This window comes from Macrobrachium rosenbergii, chromosome 26 (genome assembly GCF_040412425.1).
Source record: "Macrobrachium rosenbergii isolate ZJJX-2024 chromosome 26, ASM4041242v1, whole genome shotgun sequence".
Classification (NCBI taxonomy): domain Eukaryota; kingdom Metazoa; phylum Arthropoda; class Malacostraca; order Decapoda; family Palaemonidae; genus Macrobrachium; species Macrobrachium rosenbergii.
The window spans coordinates 17,675,147-17,692,400 of NC_089766.1; the positions used below are offsets into that span (position 1 = coordinate 17,675,147).

Genomic DNA, 17,254 nt, shown 5'->3' on the forward strand with positions numbered 1-17,254 from the left:
GACTGGACCTCTGTCTCTAGGGCCAAAAACTTGACTGAGCCTCCTGAGTATGCTGTCAAGGAAATGGGAGAAGTGGAGAGAGGAGGAGGTTGGGCGAATGGAAGGCGGTAGCCTAGCTGGAGCACTTGAACCACCCACTGATCTGCACCTCTGTCTCTCCATTCCTCCCAAAAGAGGCTGAGTCTGGCCCCCACCAGCGCATGGAGGACAGGATTCTTACTTACTGGCAGGATGACCTTGTAGCTTCGAGGGGAACTTGTGACCCCTGGAGTTGGAGCGGGACCTTGAGTAAGGTTTGGGCCTGGAGTTACGAAACGGATGTCTGTTGAGATACCACCTTGGTCGAAGGAGCGGGAGCAGGCCTCGGTTTGTTGGAAGACATCGACAGGATGTGTGACGACGCCCTCTTGTCCATGGCTGAAAGGATGTCTTTCACTACTGCTTCTGGGAAAAGGCCCTCCTTGTCAAAAGGCGCGAACATCAACGCCGTCTTCTGCGAAGAAGTCACAGCCTTAGATAAGAAAGAGCACCAAGTCTCCCTCTTCTTCAGAGTGGCCATGGCGAAGAGGGAGGAAAGTTCGCCTGCCGCATCATGGATAGCAATGTCGGTGCAGGAAAGGAATCCCGTGATTCTCTCCAAGACGTCTTCTACGACATTAGCCTGCTCCACCTGCTTAAAAATAGCTCCCATTGACCAATCGAGAAAGCTGACAATCTCTAGGAGCTTGTAGAGGTTCTTGGAAAAATGTTCTACATCCAGGGCAGAAAAGAAGGTCTTGGCCGCCTCAAAGGAAATGCGTCTTGAAGGGTCCACAAGGGAGCCAAAGTTCCCTTGTGCTGAAATTGCAGAGCCCAGTGAAGGAGAAGTTCCTGTGCTGTAATAATTTTGCCTCCTTTTCGACAGCTTTGAAGGAGGGTACGCAAACGACGACTTACCCGAGGATCTCTTAGCTTCCAACCAAGCCTCTACTTCTTTTAATGCTTTCTTGGAGGCGGTGGAGAGTACTAATTTGGGAAGGGAAGTGGTAGGGCATTGTTTCCCAGACACAACGTGGAGGTCGGGGAGGTGGGGGCTGTCGGCTGAAAATGTTGAGGGTATGACTGCAGCAGAAAGCTGAGTAGAGAAGCGTAATGAGAAGAAGGCACTGATTCAACGGGACCTTCCTCTTCACCAGAAAGAATCAGTTCCGTGCCCAGATCGTCCAGGATTTGGGGAGGAACAGCTTCTTGACCCCCAGGAATACCAAGGACTCTGCAGACCCCTTTTCTAGTTTCTCTTCCAGCAGAATAGACTCCTGTGAAGGCGAGGATGAAGCCAAAGGAGCCGACGCTTCCTGTGTAGGAGGGGAAGGAAGAGGCCCGGGCACTTGAAGCCGACCTCTCTGGAGAGGGCTAGGCATCTTGACTGCTCTAGGTGACCTGGAAGGGAGCATGTGAAATGTATCTTCTTGATCGGAACCCCACCATGAGTAACCAGGTACAGGGCTAGCTGTCCTTTTCTTAAAAAGTTTAGTAACCCTAGGGCAGGAATTATCCAAAGAGTGCCTCTTTAAGGGTCGAGAGGCATGATCCCACTTGCAATGACGAGGAGGGGTTGGATCTGAAGAGCTGGAAGATGAAGAGACTGAAGATGAACTGCTGCTACTCTCCCCTGAAGAACTTAACCTTAGGTAGTGCTGCTTCGATGATGACCGTCTTGACAAAGATCCCGGGGAAACGATCCTGTCATGTCGGCGATGGCGAGAATATCGACGCGTCGATGGAGAAACACTTTTGCGGCTTCCCGAAGCTTTTCGACGCTTCGCAGACGAGTCAAGCTTACTACTTTCACCACCAGGGCTAAGGCTTTCCTGTGCCTTAGAGGATGAGCCTGCTCGTGGGCAAGAATTTCTGACCTTTTCGCCAGCACCGGACTGTCTTCTAGTCTCAGAAGGCGAGCGGGACAGCTGCCTTTGCTCAAAAGAGTCAGAAAAACGAGCAGACTCGCCTGAAGCACAATCACGAACAACAACATTGTTATCACTAACACTGACGTCATCACCCGCGCTAACGGTCGGACTATGGCGCGAACGCACTAAACTTAAGACCGACTCCATGAAACCGTTCATTTGCGCTTCCATTTGATTTCTAAAAAGCACGAATTCTGATTTATCAGCCTCGAGGCTGGGCTTGGCTTTAGGGAAAACCTACTGGGAAGCTGGTGAAGAAGAGGGGGGAATATAAGGTGGGGAAAGAGCAGCGGTAGAGGAGGGGGCAGGAGAGGAGGGAGGAACAGCCTGTAAGGTAGATGATGCTGATGCCACCAGCGAAGATGATAGCCTAGCTTCCTTACGCTTAAAAGCTTTCCTGTCCCTATCCTTAACCAGCTTTACCTGATGGGAACTGTACGTTTGCCAAAACTCCTGCCTCCATTCCATACACTCACTACATGTGTTCTCCTGGGAACACTCCTGACCCCTACATGCCATACACAAAGAATGGCGGTCGTACTTAAGTTTGACCAGTTTGGAAGAGCACAAATTCCCTGCGCAAACTCTGGATCCAGAGAAACTGTTATCCGACATAGCTACCAAATTCACAGAGCTACTCTAGCTAGATTAATAAACAGGATATTGAGTACTTCACCAAGGAGATACGCCAGTAAGAAACGCAACGAGGTGCAGGAAACCAAAAAGTTTGAGACAGACGGACGCGCGAGATGCGTTCACAATACACCCGAGATTGAAAACTGACCTGGGACAGTGGGTAGGTTGCCTTCCACACCACCCCCACCGGCATCCGGTGGGGTCGGGTCTCCCGCCAACTATATCGGCGAAATTTTATATCTAGGACGTGTCGAAGTTTAAGAAATAAAAGCTGTTTCAGTGTTTTGGTAAGTCATTATAATGAAAATGTATTTTACTCTTGTACAGTACTCTATACTTTATTGCATACAAGACTTTACAATTACTACTGTACAGTGCACTACTACATACTTTGTACTAAATTGTAAATTTTTACATTCCAGAACCACCAGTTTTTGGATACACACCACATCAGAATGTAGGTGAAACATCAAGAAATAACATGCAGTATACCCAAAGGATTAAAAGTAAGGCTTCATAACTTTTGTTTCAAATTTTGATACATTTTTCTGGCGTTGTATGCCATCGTTCCAGTTTACGACGATTTTCGGCTTACAACACGGCGCAAGAACGGAACCACCATCATAAACTGGGGACTGCCTGTATATGTACTGTAGCATTATTATTAATTTACATTATTATTTAATGTTATTATACATCAAATATGAAAATACAGAATATTGCTACATGAAAAAGACAAATAATCTGCATCTGTGAATAGGGAGGTTCCCCGCGAATATTTTAATAGATATGTTCCACAGAAAAACACGCGAATGGGTGAGTTCGTGAATCGTGAGAACGCGAATACGGGAGGTTTACTGTACTACATATTGAATGTGGATCGTAACATGATTTAGCCAACCTACTGTAGTTTTGCTTCCTTCACTGCAATAGCAAAACTAGAAAAGCTAGGATCTGACATAACTCTATAAAACTAGGATCCTGATAAAAAAAAACTAATAAGCTGACAAAAGCTCTTAAAGCTACCAAAATAAAGTGATAATACTTCACCGAAGTCCAGTAGACAACCGAAAAGCAAAAAAAAAAGCTGCTGCAATGGCGTCGATGAACAACGAGCTGCGGCAGAAACACAATTGAACTAACCGGCTGGTTGTTTCCCCAAGTGCTCCAATAGTGGGTGGAGTCTTTCATTACACAAAAAACAATAGAAGCGCTACTATGAATTTTTAAAAAAGGCTGCCGCGCATGTAGAAACCTTAGCTATGTAATTACAGTCTACTTGGTAAGTTACTTATATGAAATATTTGTTCTCCTAAAATGCTTGCCCACAAGGTTTATTCTTAAAAAAGAAGCAAAAGCTGGAGCAAGGCCAAGATTAAGAAGTTGGACAACTAAATAAGAAGAAACCAAGAGAAAAATGAGAATAAAAGGCAAAAAACAATGCATCTGCAGACAGAATGGATGCTGCAAAGAGCTTTATTACCATCTGAGGTGTACCACACATGGCACACTAACAGTGGTAATCTCTTTGGGGAAGGAATACTATAGTAGAAAACAACAAATACTCTATTCTTTAATGTACCACTAATGAGTACTTAATTTGCAATAAAAATTGTCCTTTAATATTCTAAGTATATTTCACATGATCTAACCGCAAGAATATTCATTCTTGAGATGACTCATTTAAATATTAGACTTCCATCATTATATGTTTCCCTTCACATTGTAGAAACACCATCTGATTCCTACATCCTGATCCATTACCATAATAATGTAATCAATCATACAGTAAAGACTGATTATAGCACACAATACAGTAATTAATACTCACCTCTCGTGAAGCTTCATTTTCCATCATGAGTTTCAGGAGCTCTTGGTCAGATGGCAGTGTAACTTGGTTCCACTTGGCTGCTTTTTTCAACACCTCCAGAGCTTGGTCATATTTTCCTTTCACAACCAACCAGCGGGGAGATTCATCCATAAACCTAAAAAATTAAAATGGATTTTTTGCATAATCAGTAAGACCTGTTACAAGAGAGAGAGAGAGAGAGAGAGAGAGAGAGAGAGAGAGAGAGAGAGAGAGAGAGAGAGAGAGAGAGAGAGAGAGAGAGAGAGAGAGAAACCTGTATAACAAAGAAATGCACAATGACTCCTTTATCAAACCTTTCTACCCAATTTCATGGAAAAACTTTATATGAGATAAAATTTTGAGACTAGAGCCTATAAAGGAAACTGGTTAAAAAACTAAAACATTACTGTTATAATTATCATACAGCAGTTTAATGAAACTACCAAATCACCAATCACCCAGCTAGACTATTTTAGGTCCTGCCTGAAGGATTTATTCTCAAATGAGAACTGAAAAATGAACAAGGTAAAGATAGAGAAATTCAATGACTATGAGAAGAGACCAAAGGAAATGGATGACGCATAAAGCTTCCTCCACTCTGACAAAAGTCCAACTTGTCAATTCTTCTCAACTTGAACAACATGATCAGTAATAATAAATTACAAAGCATACTATGGTAAAATGTAGAGGATCATTCCCCCTCACAGCAAGAACAAAATACCAAAATACACATTGAATAACGGACCAAAATTACAGTAATAGACTAGAATTACAGTATAAGTAAACTTTATCTCTTTAAAAAGTATTTTGATGAAAATAAACTTATCCGTAAGTTATTTAAAGACAAAGGTAAATCAAATCACTAGAATTTTGCAGCACTTCCTTTTCTGACAAGTCAATCGTAAGAAATTATATAAAACTTAAGAAATTCTGACCAATGACTTCCTAGCCACGCAAGAGTTGATCAAACTGGGCAGCATTTAACAGTGTAATGGCCTCTAGTCAACTATCTAGTATCGGTAAAAAAAACTTGCAATTTTGACATCTGATGCCTTCTACATCCAAACTGAGAGCCTGCATCAAAAATATTACTTGCAAAAAAAAAAGAAAGAAAAAAAAAAACAATAGCCCTCACATTTTCTGTTTGGTGACGATTTAACTTTATATGCATTTAGCTTTTTTTAAGGCACTTATGATGCTGCAATCTCAGCACCTCAAATAAAGGTATTCTCTTCATTTTTCCCTATAAATTGTCATTTTCCCCAAACCAAAAACTTATTTACATGAATAAATAGTTAACAATAATTTTTCCATGTTTCCAGGGGAAATTCCCACCAGCCTCTATGGAAGTAGAAGCAACCTCTCACTGTAACTTTGGGCTATGCAGCTGACCTTATTTCACAAAAGTATCAGATCACCCATTATTATCTATAGATTCCACTTTTCTGCTTTTTCACCACCCTCTTTCACTGTCTTTTTCCTAAGTTTGTTAAATAACCTATATGCTTTCTCAATTCAAATACAGGTAATATAATTTAAAGGAACATTCCACTTCAAACATCAATCTATCCATTCAAGCAGAACTTTATCTTCTTCATTACTGGGCAAGTAAGAGATTTATTTTTGACTACCTGACCTCACAGTGATCAGCTGCTCTCAAAATCCCTCCTTTCTGGATGTAGCAAGTTCCAGTACTGGATGCCATGTTGATCACATTCAAGCAAATAAGCAATGATTTTGTTCGATCGTATCATTATGCTTAATTATACCACTTTCAGTGGAAGAACCTTATGCTCTTTCTTGGCTCTCACACAAACTTTGGGAGACCTTGTGTAGTAGAATGTATGAAACTTATCAAGATGAGAATGTGATGAAGTCAGAGCTTCATTAACTGAGTTTAAAGTTATCACAGGCAAGTGACAACTTTACAGATGACATAACTAAGCAAGATAATAAGCCAATAAATGCAGTGATAAAATGCCAATATCATCTTAACCATTAAATTATAGTTGTACAGCACAAAAATCTTAAAATATTACAAACCAGATTACAGGAAGCAGTGCTAGGGAAGGCAGAGAGGCACTCATAACCAAGTATCGCCATCTTCTTTCCAAGTAAGCCAACCCTCCCCAAGCCATTGTGCCCAGTGCCCACGGGAGAAACAGAGTAATACCGACCAGAGATCTTACTTTGGGGTTAGTTATTTCCATTGCTGAAAATTAGAGAGAGAAATTAAAGTGACTTACACAGGTGTAACATTTAAAATGCAATACATGCATTATCCAGAAAATCTTACCAGTACAGTGGTACCTCGGTTTCCGACGCTAATCCGTTCTAGAAGGAATGTCGAGATTCGATTTTGTCGAATTCCGAATTAATTTCGACCATAAGAAATAACTGAAAATGGATTAATCCGTTCCTGACCACCAGTCACTACTCCAACCTTGTCTTTTTATACAAAACACTACACACATTACAATTAAATAAGTTCAGAGTTAAATAACTTACCTTATTAGAAGTCTTCTTACAGTTTTAAATGCATACTGTATCAAAAAAATTGGCCTACCAGTGGTAGACTGAGAGCTGCAGGCTAGGCTAGGCAGCCCATATGCACTCCAGAATGTACTGTAACAGGTACGCACAAAAACTGTTGTTAATGATAAATACAATGAAAAACAAGCCTGGTCATTACATTAAATTAATAAAACAATATTAAAAATAAGCCGAATGTACTGTAGAGTCTGTTATAAAAATTAAGAAAAACGTCTCAAGTTACGTCGGCATCGGCAGCTTGTGGCAAGCGCGAATGTAAACAAACCAGAGCGCCGTCCTGGTGGCGTATCGCGGTACTACTGTAATTACATAAACATTGTGTACGTTCAGGATTGTATTAATTTATGGTAAATTCCATTCAGAGTCTACTGTAAGTGCTTTTAAATGTGCGTGGGAAGAACGCCACCAACAACGCCAACTAGCGGCGGCGTTACCGAAACACTTTTGTTTACAAACATCATATGTTTCGTCAACGGGTCGGATCGCGTCGGGTCGGATTCCGGTTTGTTGTTCGGGAACCGGCGCAAAGTTTACTCGGCATTTCGTGTCGGAATCCGATTTTGTCGAGTTTCGGTACGGTCGGAGACCGGGGTTCCACTGTACTTCATACATTTTCTCTATACCAAAAATTATATTCTTGGACTTCATTACAAACAAGAAAACTACACATATTTTGTTAAATCTCATCCTACATTTCTTTCTTTTACTTTCAACTGCTCCTTTTCATCTCCCCATAAAACCTTCTATCCCTTTACCCTTTATCTTGCTTCACTTTCCCCCGTCTTTTATATACAAGTCATTCAAGCAAGTCCTTTTAAATCAAGCACTGTCACATGGTGGTCTAAGTAAACCACTTATTGATAATTGTCTTAAGAAAGTCTCAACATATTGGATCACAACAGCAAATTATATTGTCCAAGTCTTGGCCAACCTTCCAGCTATTTTTTGCTCTTATGCAAGAAATTAGTACTGTATTTATTACAGCCACATCCCCCATCATCATACCCCAACAAGAGTGCCACTAAGCCCTTACAAATAATTCTGAAAAGAAAGTACTGTACTTGACTTTCAGGACAATGTGAAATCCAACAAATTCTTTCATAAATGAAATCTAATTGGATATTACCAATGACAGGCTTACAACTATAAAACTATAATATACTCAGTAGGCAACTTGTTATACTGAAAAGACCTATGAAAAGTTAGACTGTGAACTATTTCTAGTTAATGTGAATAATAATAGTAATTCCTGTACTTAGGCTACAGATAATGAATGCACTCCACATTTTGACTGGCTAATGACCAGCCTGAGATCAGCCTTTCTTACACTGACCTCTATATAAAGTATGCAAAAGAAAGTACAGTACCTTGACCTGAGTTTTGGTAAGGTATGTCATGTTCCCAAGGGCTTCTCTCATTTCAACCATCTCTTATAAGACTGAAATAAACATTCATAAACAGTGAAGTCCCTGTCACACCTAATTTTAAAAGGGACAACAGGTAATTTGCTTATATACATAGTTGCAATTTCTATTTTTTCATGTAGTTTCATTTTACAAAAGTGACTAAATGAACAATTTTCTGACAAATTACAGTACTAGCAATGGCATTTGTGAATGCCAGATAATGGTTCCTTAATTTAAACTAATTTTTTTCTAAATCTTACTCAGTCCTACAAAAGTTGAAAACTTTTACTCATTTGCTTGGTTAAACTTTTTCAAAAATAGTAACTCTAAAAAATTGGTATTATAGATAATTATTCAGATGGGAAAATTTACAATGTATACTTTTGATAACACACCAATTTTAAACAATGTTATTAAGGATCTAAAAAAAATCATGTTAATTTATTTAAGGATATTCGGATCTTGAGGCCACCAGAAGTCTTGGGAGACCCAGATAGAAAACCCACAACTACTTGGATGAGAACTTGGGGATCAGTGGAGGACTGTGGGAGATAAAGTACAAGGAGGACATGACTGACAGAATTCCACAGAGGTCCTTAATATCATGTGGCAATGGAAATGCAATGATGACAATTCATGCATACTGTTAATGTGTAAAGGCAGACTTACTCATTAGGGACTTACCTAATATGTATCCAGTCTTCAGAAGTGCTGTGTGCATTGTGCCCACAAGAAATCGAAAAGTCAAAACAGAAGGAAGATTAGGCAGCAAAAAACTCAAATTTGTCATAATGGAGAACAGTATGCAAGCATAAACAAAAGTCAGTCTTCTTCCAAATCTGAAATCCATAAACTTAAATAAAAGAATGCAATGTTGCTAGTTTTCCATCTTCAATTATTCATCAAGAAGATATAAAATCACACAATGCCAACATTAGAAAAATTAAAGAACAGAAAAATACACAGAAGTAAAATTACCCTTTGAGATTAATGACAATTATAGTTGTCATCCATTTTTCAACCACCGAGATTCTGAAGACTATCGTCAAGATTTAACATTTTTTCTAATGCACTTTTTGGTAGCATATGTGAATCAGAGGGCTAATGGTAACTGCCTTCAGTACAATTTTGAATAACCAGAATCCTTATATGAAACAATAAATAAAACAGAAAAATAACACAGTAAAAGGCTCAAAATCTAACATTCCTTTTTGTGAAGACGCTACAGAAACATTTTAATAGTAAGCACTTTTCCTTTCCAAGGAAGAACTAAATATTAAAATATGATACGGCCAAAGTCTCTCCTGAGAGATAATCACACAAACTCCAATGCTGTGCATAATTTTTCAAGAAACATGTTTGAATACTGTCAACTATGGCTACTGTGTTCCATTCAACTAACACATACCTGTCTGCTAAGATTCCATTCAATGGAGACCCAGCCAAAACACCAATCATGTACATACTTTGGTAAGTTGCTCGAAGATAGTCCCTTTCACATACTAGCCCAAACTGCAAAAACAAAGAATGCTTTTAAAGACTAAACAAAGTTTCCTACTTATACCTCTAATTTATTTCTTGACTGCAATGGTAGCTCTTGCAATCATATGCAACCTTTTATTATACCTTACCCACTAACATGGTAGCTATGTTTACCAGACAGCAGCATTTGTGGACAACTACTAACAGTAAGAGCCCAATCAATGGGAATCCTCCTTGAAAATACTGGAGGACTCACTTTCTCTATCTCTGTCTGTTACTCCTAAATATTTGTGGTATGTAATAACAAATTTTCAAAACACAAATGACTATTGAGCCCTTACAGTTCTACCTAACAGACATACTGTCTAACACACATTTCATCAGATTAAATGTCAGTGTTGGAAAGCACTAAGGTAAAATAACATCGAATACGGTAACTGAATATGAGTCACATCACACCAGTCAGGCTTTAGTGGGAATGCCTTCAGAACCAGCAATGCTGGAGGGAATAGTGCCAATAATATCGTAGATCAGTTATTCACCTCCAACTCATATCTGGATTCACATCTTCAGTCATTAAACAGCTTTAAGGGAACTTATTGCAAATAGCTTGATAGTCAAGGTTTTGATAGCATATAAATCTTTCCCTTCATCGAGGTGAAAAAACAGCATGTAGAATAATGTTCACAACTGAAAGGATACTTCAATCATAAAAAATACTAATTCATGTCCTTTCTGAATTACAGTACTGTACAGTACAGTATCTTCATACATAGTCTAGTAAAGCACTTAGAGCACATCAAACAATATCATCATTAATTTTCTGAGCAAGCTTCCGCAAGATCAATGCCTTCACATCACCAATAAGCACAGGTATTAGTGAACTACAACCCAAATAGTTATCACATCACATGTAGATAAATATTCTGTGGGTTACTAAATTAACAAAGGAAGTACATTGATCACTTGATCCATCCCTTTATACAACAATGGGCGAATACCTTTTGGTCTTGGACCATATATACAGTATTAGGAGCAAATACTGGACATTGATAATGTGAGGCAATTTACAGAAGATTTTTGCCTCACACTGGGATCAACCCTCGACTCTCAAGTGAAATGCATAGGTGCTACCAAGTGACTCACAAAAACATCATAAAAGATTTACCTAAAGATATACCTAGGCATGCTGTACATTTGGCATACCAGCAACAATGACTAAAGTTTTGTCATATTTCCTATGAGGGGGTACTTCAAATGAATGCCTCTGAGTCACAGGTTGGTCAGGAAGTTGGGTAAAACTAATTCCTATGCAATGTGTACAGCTTGTCCAGGTAAATCCTCAGATACTGTGCAAGCACTTCAGGTTCAAACTTCTTTTATGGCCTGATGAACTGTAAAACTTAGTTTGTAAACTGAATATATGACCTCTGTTAACCTCCATAAAATGCAGTATAAAACATGGTTTAAGTTAATCGAGAATTTCAAGAAAGACACAAGGAAAATTCTCTCTCCATTTAAATTTTACTGTTATAAACTATTCATTTACAGTATTTATATCAAATACAATAAAACTACTTGAGCTTAGACAATTACATTCCTAGCAAAAATGAGCAACTGCTCCTTTTGTTTAAAAACAGGCAAAATGCCTCTTGAGCAATGTACTGAATGTTCCATCAGTTGGCTTCCCATCACTCTATGCTAGATTGCTTTCTCTGCATCAGTAACAAGTTCAGATTCACTCACCTCACTCGTTAGAGTTTCTTTAAAAGTCGAATTGTCAAAATCCCACTCAGTGCAACTTTCCTCATTAAGCGTTCCATTCTGTGATTTAGAGAAGAAACTGCAAGCCTCATCACTGAAAGAAAAATGATAATACAGAATCAGCAAGTAAAACTGTACAAAAAGTATCTACAGTAGGCTATATATAATCTTTGAGAGACTTTAGTCATTTACAGGAAAACAGTAAGAAACATATGTGGTACTTGTATTAGTAAATGACAAGATAAAAAAAAAAGAGACAATAGTCACTGGTGATTACAATGTGTAAGTGACTACCATAAAGCATCAATCAAATTCCTGGATTTATGTTTCTGCAATAACAAAAATAGGGTGAAGCTAAGCCTCTGGGAAGTCCAGCAATCTGTTTTGGACATTTTCACTGTTTCCCTCAATTATTCCCAATTTTTTTTCTCTTTGTTACTAATTTTTTCTATCTCTATCTTCCCTCATTCCTTTAGGTATGTAATGATTTTGAAATGAGAGTTATCAGGATTCTATATGTGGGTATGTGCTCAACTTACTGTTCAAATGTTTAGTCTGAATTGCCAAAACCAAATTTTCAAACTAGATATTCTGACAGAATTAACTGTAAGATTTATGCCCAGCCACTTGAGGCATCAGCTTGGAATGGGTTGAGGGCCTATCATCAACACAGTACAGTATGCAATTTCTTGATGACATTTAGGTCAAGGCTTGCCATGGGAGCCTTTTCCTGACATTTACTTGAAAAGGTATGATCTTGCTTGTGACTTTCTCTCACTTCACCGTAATAGCTGAAGCCATAATCTTAGGCTACAATGATTGGGCCATGTGGAGACATATCCCAAAACAAACCCCAATTAGAAGTCTGGGATATAGCCTATGACAATTTCCATTTTAAGTTTTCTTTTATCAAGTATCAATGAAACAATACTATGAGTTTAATTAATCATATCTGTTTGCATGCAACTGTAAAATAGTATCTCGTCGAATTTAGCTGGCTTTTAGGAACTTACAGTCTGTCTTGATGTTGTTGATGGCTAACCAGATAACATTCGTTAGCCTCAAAACTAGTCATAAAATGTCTTGCACATGAACTCTCTCATCTTTTGGTAGTCTTCCTTGCACAGAATTAAGGTTCATTCACTTGTACAGTATTTCTGTACAGGTATAGTATATCATTCTTTGTATATTAAAAATGACAAAATGACATTTTTATAATAAAATAAAGTTTTATATATACTTACCTAGTAATTACATAGCTATTAGTTTCTTTTAAGCGGCAGCTCAAAATTTTGAAATTGCGGGTCCGCTAGTTTGTTATGCCGACATGCCCCGCCCATTTTCAGGTGCAAGAGAAGATACAACATAGCAAAGAGCTTCAATTTGTTTATGCCCTTATGTCCAAGTGAGGGGAGGCAGGTGGGCTCCAATTATGTAATTACTGGGTAAGTATATAAAAAACATCTTTATAAAAATGTCATTTTGATATAAGTAACTTACCAAGTAATTACATAGCTGATTCCCGCACTGAATAGAGGTGGGAATGTTGGACATATCTACCCCAAAACATTATTAACAGTAATGAGTTTGAGAACTGAAGCAATGTTATTGAACCTTTCCTGATAAGAGAGCTGCTACAGTAAGATACTGCCTCTGGTTGGTGCTCATCTTATCCAGTAGAGGCGAGGCGGTAAAGCCTTGAGGGCCTACTACTACAGTGGATGCTTTGTAGTGATGGACTAAATTCCGATGGCTAGCAAAGTACAACAAGATGCCCCTGCCCAGGGCGCAGTACCACACAAAATAACCAGTGTAAATAGTCACCATAACCACCAAAAATCAAATTAAAAACACCAATACCCAACCATAAAACCAAAAGAATGGAGGGTACTCCAAGTACATAGTACTCCCAGACTCCCCAAAACTCAACACCCTAGGCAAGGTGAAGAGATTGAAGGAAGGACAATGCTTTCTACGTTTCCTTCCCCAACACCACTCCAGCCGTGTAAATCGGACCCAAGATAGTGCATTAATCGAAAGTCGCCTCGATATCCCTTAAATAATGCAATGCAAACACTGACTTGCACTTCCAAAACGTCACTTGTACAATTGACGTAAGGGATAGATTGCGCTTAAACGCCAAAGACTTAGCGACTGCTCTTATTTCGTGGGTTTTATCTTTAAAGATGAGAGTGAATCTTCAATTACCATGGAATGTGTTTCGGAAGTCAGATTCCTCAGAAAAATGCCAGGTCATTCTTAGACAGGGGTCTAGAGGGATATTTCACAGACCACCAAAGGTTTCTTGAAGTACCACAAATGTCCTTCGTTCTGTGAAGATAAAACTTAAGGGCCCTTACTGGACAGAGTTTTCTTTCTTCTTCAGACGGACCCACTATCTCGGACAAGTTCTTGGTCATAAAAGAATGAGGCCATGGATTCGATGGCTATTCGTTCTTAGCCAGAAAGTCTAGGGAAAAGGAGCAAACTGCCCTCCCCTGAGAAAACCCTATGTTGCTGTCTAAAGCATGGATATCAATGGACCTCTTAGCGGTGGCCAAGGCGACCAGAAAAAGAGTTCCTAGTTATCTCCCTTAAAGAGATAAATTGCATGGGCTCAAAATGTGACTGGAAAGCCACTTAAGGACCACGTCTAAGTTCCAGGAAAGCAAAGGTTTTTTCTTTAGGCTTTGCGGTGTCAAAGGACTTAATCAGGTCGGACAAATCCTGGTTCAACAATAAGTCCATTCCTTTATGGCGGAAAACTGAACTAAGCATAGCTCTGTATCCTTTAATGGTAGAGGTAGAAAGTCCTTTAGTGGAGCGTAGGAACAGGAGAAAGTCTGCTATTTCTGCTACAGAGGTCTTAGAAGAGGACACATTACTTTGTCTGCACCAGGACCTGAAGATGGACCATTTTGCCTGGTAGACATTATCTGCAGGCTGTCTTCTACACTTCTCAATTGCGTCTGCAGCTGCTCTTGAAAAGTCCTTCTTTCGGAGCAGTCGCCTAACAGTTTGAACCCTGTTAAGGCCAGAGAAGACAGGTTTTTGGTGGAACCAACGGAAATGAGGTTGCCTGAGTTGTTGCTTCTGTGGCAGCATTCTCGCGAAGTCCTCAAGAAGTTCCAGTAGGTCCAGGAACCATTCTCTTGTTGGCTAGAAGGAAGCTATCAAGATCATGGATAGGCTCTGATGAGACCGGAATTTGTTGACGACTTGCCTCACTAAACTGAACGGGGAAAAGGCATACAGGTCTTTGTTGGAACAATCCAGGTGTGCGCCCCAGCCCTCCTTCAATGAGTCCAAAAAAGAAGCAAGTCTGGGGGGCAAGAAGACAGAGGTGTCCCTATGCAAGGGTTCTTGCCGTCCAACCACCAGACAAGATCGTCCCTCACCTCCTGGGGGAGACGAGAAATGACTGGGGTTCCCGAGATTGATCCCAGAAGTCCCTCAGCTTCCACTGGAGAGACCGAAGGTGGAGTCACCCGTGCGGAAAGAGTTTCTCCAAGGACAATAGATGGCTGATTACGACTTGCCACTGTTGAGCGGGCTCGTCCTCTTGTGACAGGAACTACCGCTCCACCTTCTTGAACGTGCTGATCCAAGCCTGAGAAGGGAAGACTCTGCTTGCTCCCGTGTTGATCAGCATGCTCAGGTACTGAGTCCTCTGTTTGCGAGTGAGATCCGACTTCCAAAAGTTGATCACGACACCCGGTTCATGACACAACCTGAGGAGACGATCCCTGTCCTGTAGCAACTGCAAGCAGGAGCTCGCCAGGATTAGCCAATCGTCGAGATACCTCAGTAGACGTATCCCGCGCGAATGAGCTCAAACTGAAATGAGGGTGAACACTCTCGTGAACACCTGCGGAGCGGTCGACAGACCGAAAAAGAGAACCTTGAACTGGTAGACTACGCTGTTGAGGACAAAGCAAAGGCACCGATGAGACGACGGATGAACTGGTACCTGAAAGTACGCGTCCATCAAGTCGACCGTCAGCATGAAGTCGTTCTCCCTGACGGCTGACAGTACCGTCCGTACCGTCTCCACCGTGAACCGTGTCTGGTGAACAAAACGATTCAGGAGAAAGAGGTCGATCACCGGTCTCCAGCCGCCGGAAGCCTTCTCCACGAGAAAGATCCTGCTGTAGAAGCCCGGGGACCGATCCTCGACGACTTCGATGGCACCCTTGCTCAACAACGTTTCGACCTCCTGAAGAAGGGCCTGTTTCTTTAGGGGGGTCTTGGAAAGAAGATGGGAACTGGACCAGAGTATCGGTGAGGGGAGGCGGTGACACGAAGGGTCGGAAATATCCCACCCGAAGGACACCCACTACCCATGTCTCCTCTCCGTATCGCTGCCACATTGCCCAATGGCTGGATAGGCATTGCCCCCGCCCCACCGACGGCAGCATCTGAGGGGGCTCGCCGTCCCTTGTGAGCTCCTCCCCACTTCTTCTTGGCCTTACCTTTCCTCCTGGGGGGGGACAGGTTGCCAAAAGGGACCCTGTGGTTCTTTCCACGGAGGCGAAGAAGTTTTGGGCTGGACTTTACCCTGAGCGCCCGCCGAAGTACCAGACTTCTTCAGGGCTGGGGTGCTACCCTGTTTCAGGGACCGGGCCGCAGGACAAGAGGGCTGTGCAACACCTTTCGTCGCTGCCTGGTGGACAAGACGGTCGCGTCCATCAGCCTTTCTCTTGTCCACCGCAGCGTCCACCTCCCCCTTGGGGAAGAGGGAGGTGGAGTCCAGAATGGTCCATTACGCAGAGACACTGCAGCTTCTGTACCTAGTGACCTGACGAGCCAGGATAGCACCGCATCCCTTCTCTTCAGCACCAGGTTGGCCCAGAGGTTTGCCACCTGGTGGGTTATAAAGGAAATAGCCTTACCCCCAGACTGGCAAAGACTCCTGAAGGTCGGACTCGCTCTGGGCAGACGAGGCTGCAATTCTCGACAACGCGAAGGTCCAGTTGTTGAGCCAAGCGATTACCTGGAGGGCACATAGAGCCGTACCCTCCAAAGCGCTCATCTCAGCTTGCGAGAAAAGTGCCTGTTCTCCCAGCAGCTGAGCCGAAGTGGCACCAGGTGCTAAACGAGTCAGCCCTGGTTCCATGACCTTCTGCTGCAGCACACCAATGGGTTAAGAATTTCTCTGAAAAGGTAAGTGATAATCTCTTTAAGGGTTCCTTTTAACAAACATGCACCAGAACATGATTGAATGATTTTAAAATTCTTTTATAAAATTGACAATTACTGTGCAGTATAGCATTCTGTAGAAGGATTTTGACTGTTGAAACTGGTAGGCCTATTTAGACACTTGCACCTCGCTGCATAGGTTTATATCTCAGTGATAAAAAAACAAATATACATGCCTTCATTTTTAGTTGTACTGCTTAATATTTCTATAAGCTTGTTGATGGGTATTCCAAAATAAAAATATTTTCATAATAAAATAAATTTTTGAACATACTTACCTGGTAGTTATATATATAGCTTAAGTCCCTGACGCGCGGCAGAATTTCAAAACTCGCTGCAATCGCCGATGGGTAGTCAGGTGTACCACCTGTGCGCCCTCTACCCAAGTACTTGGAACTATTCCAACTATTCCTCAG

General features: G+C 41.1%; 1 protein-coding gene across 1 annotated transcript in view; it reads right to left on the reverse strand.

Moving 5' to 3' along the window:
* The window catches only part of LOC136853095 (organic cation transporter protein-like), a 351,698-nt gene that overhangs the window by 59,400 nt on the left and 275,044 nt on the right, over nucleotides 1-17,254 (reverse strand). Inside the window, exons 4-8 of the mRNA XM_067128409.1 lie at nucleotides 11,622-11,733; nucleotides 9,802-9,905; nucleotides 9,078-9,232; nucleotides 6,478-6,646; nucleotides 4,417-4,570 (exon numbers count right to left, since the gene is read on the reverse strand). Of these exons, the coding sequence (XP_066984510.1) occupies nucleotides 4,417-4,570; nucleotides 6,478-6,646; nucleotides 9,078-9,232; nucleotides 9,802-9,905; nucleotides 11,622-11,733 (694 nt within the window). The remainder of the gene's footprint in view (nucleotides 1-4,416; nucleotides 4,571-6,477; nucleotides 6,647-9,077; nucleotides 9,233-9,801; nucleotides 9,906-11,621; nucleotides 11,734-17,254) is intronic.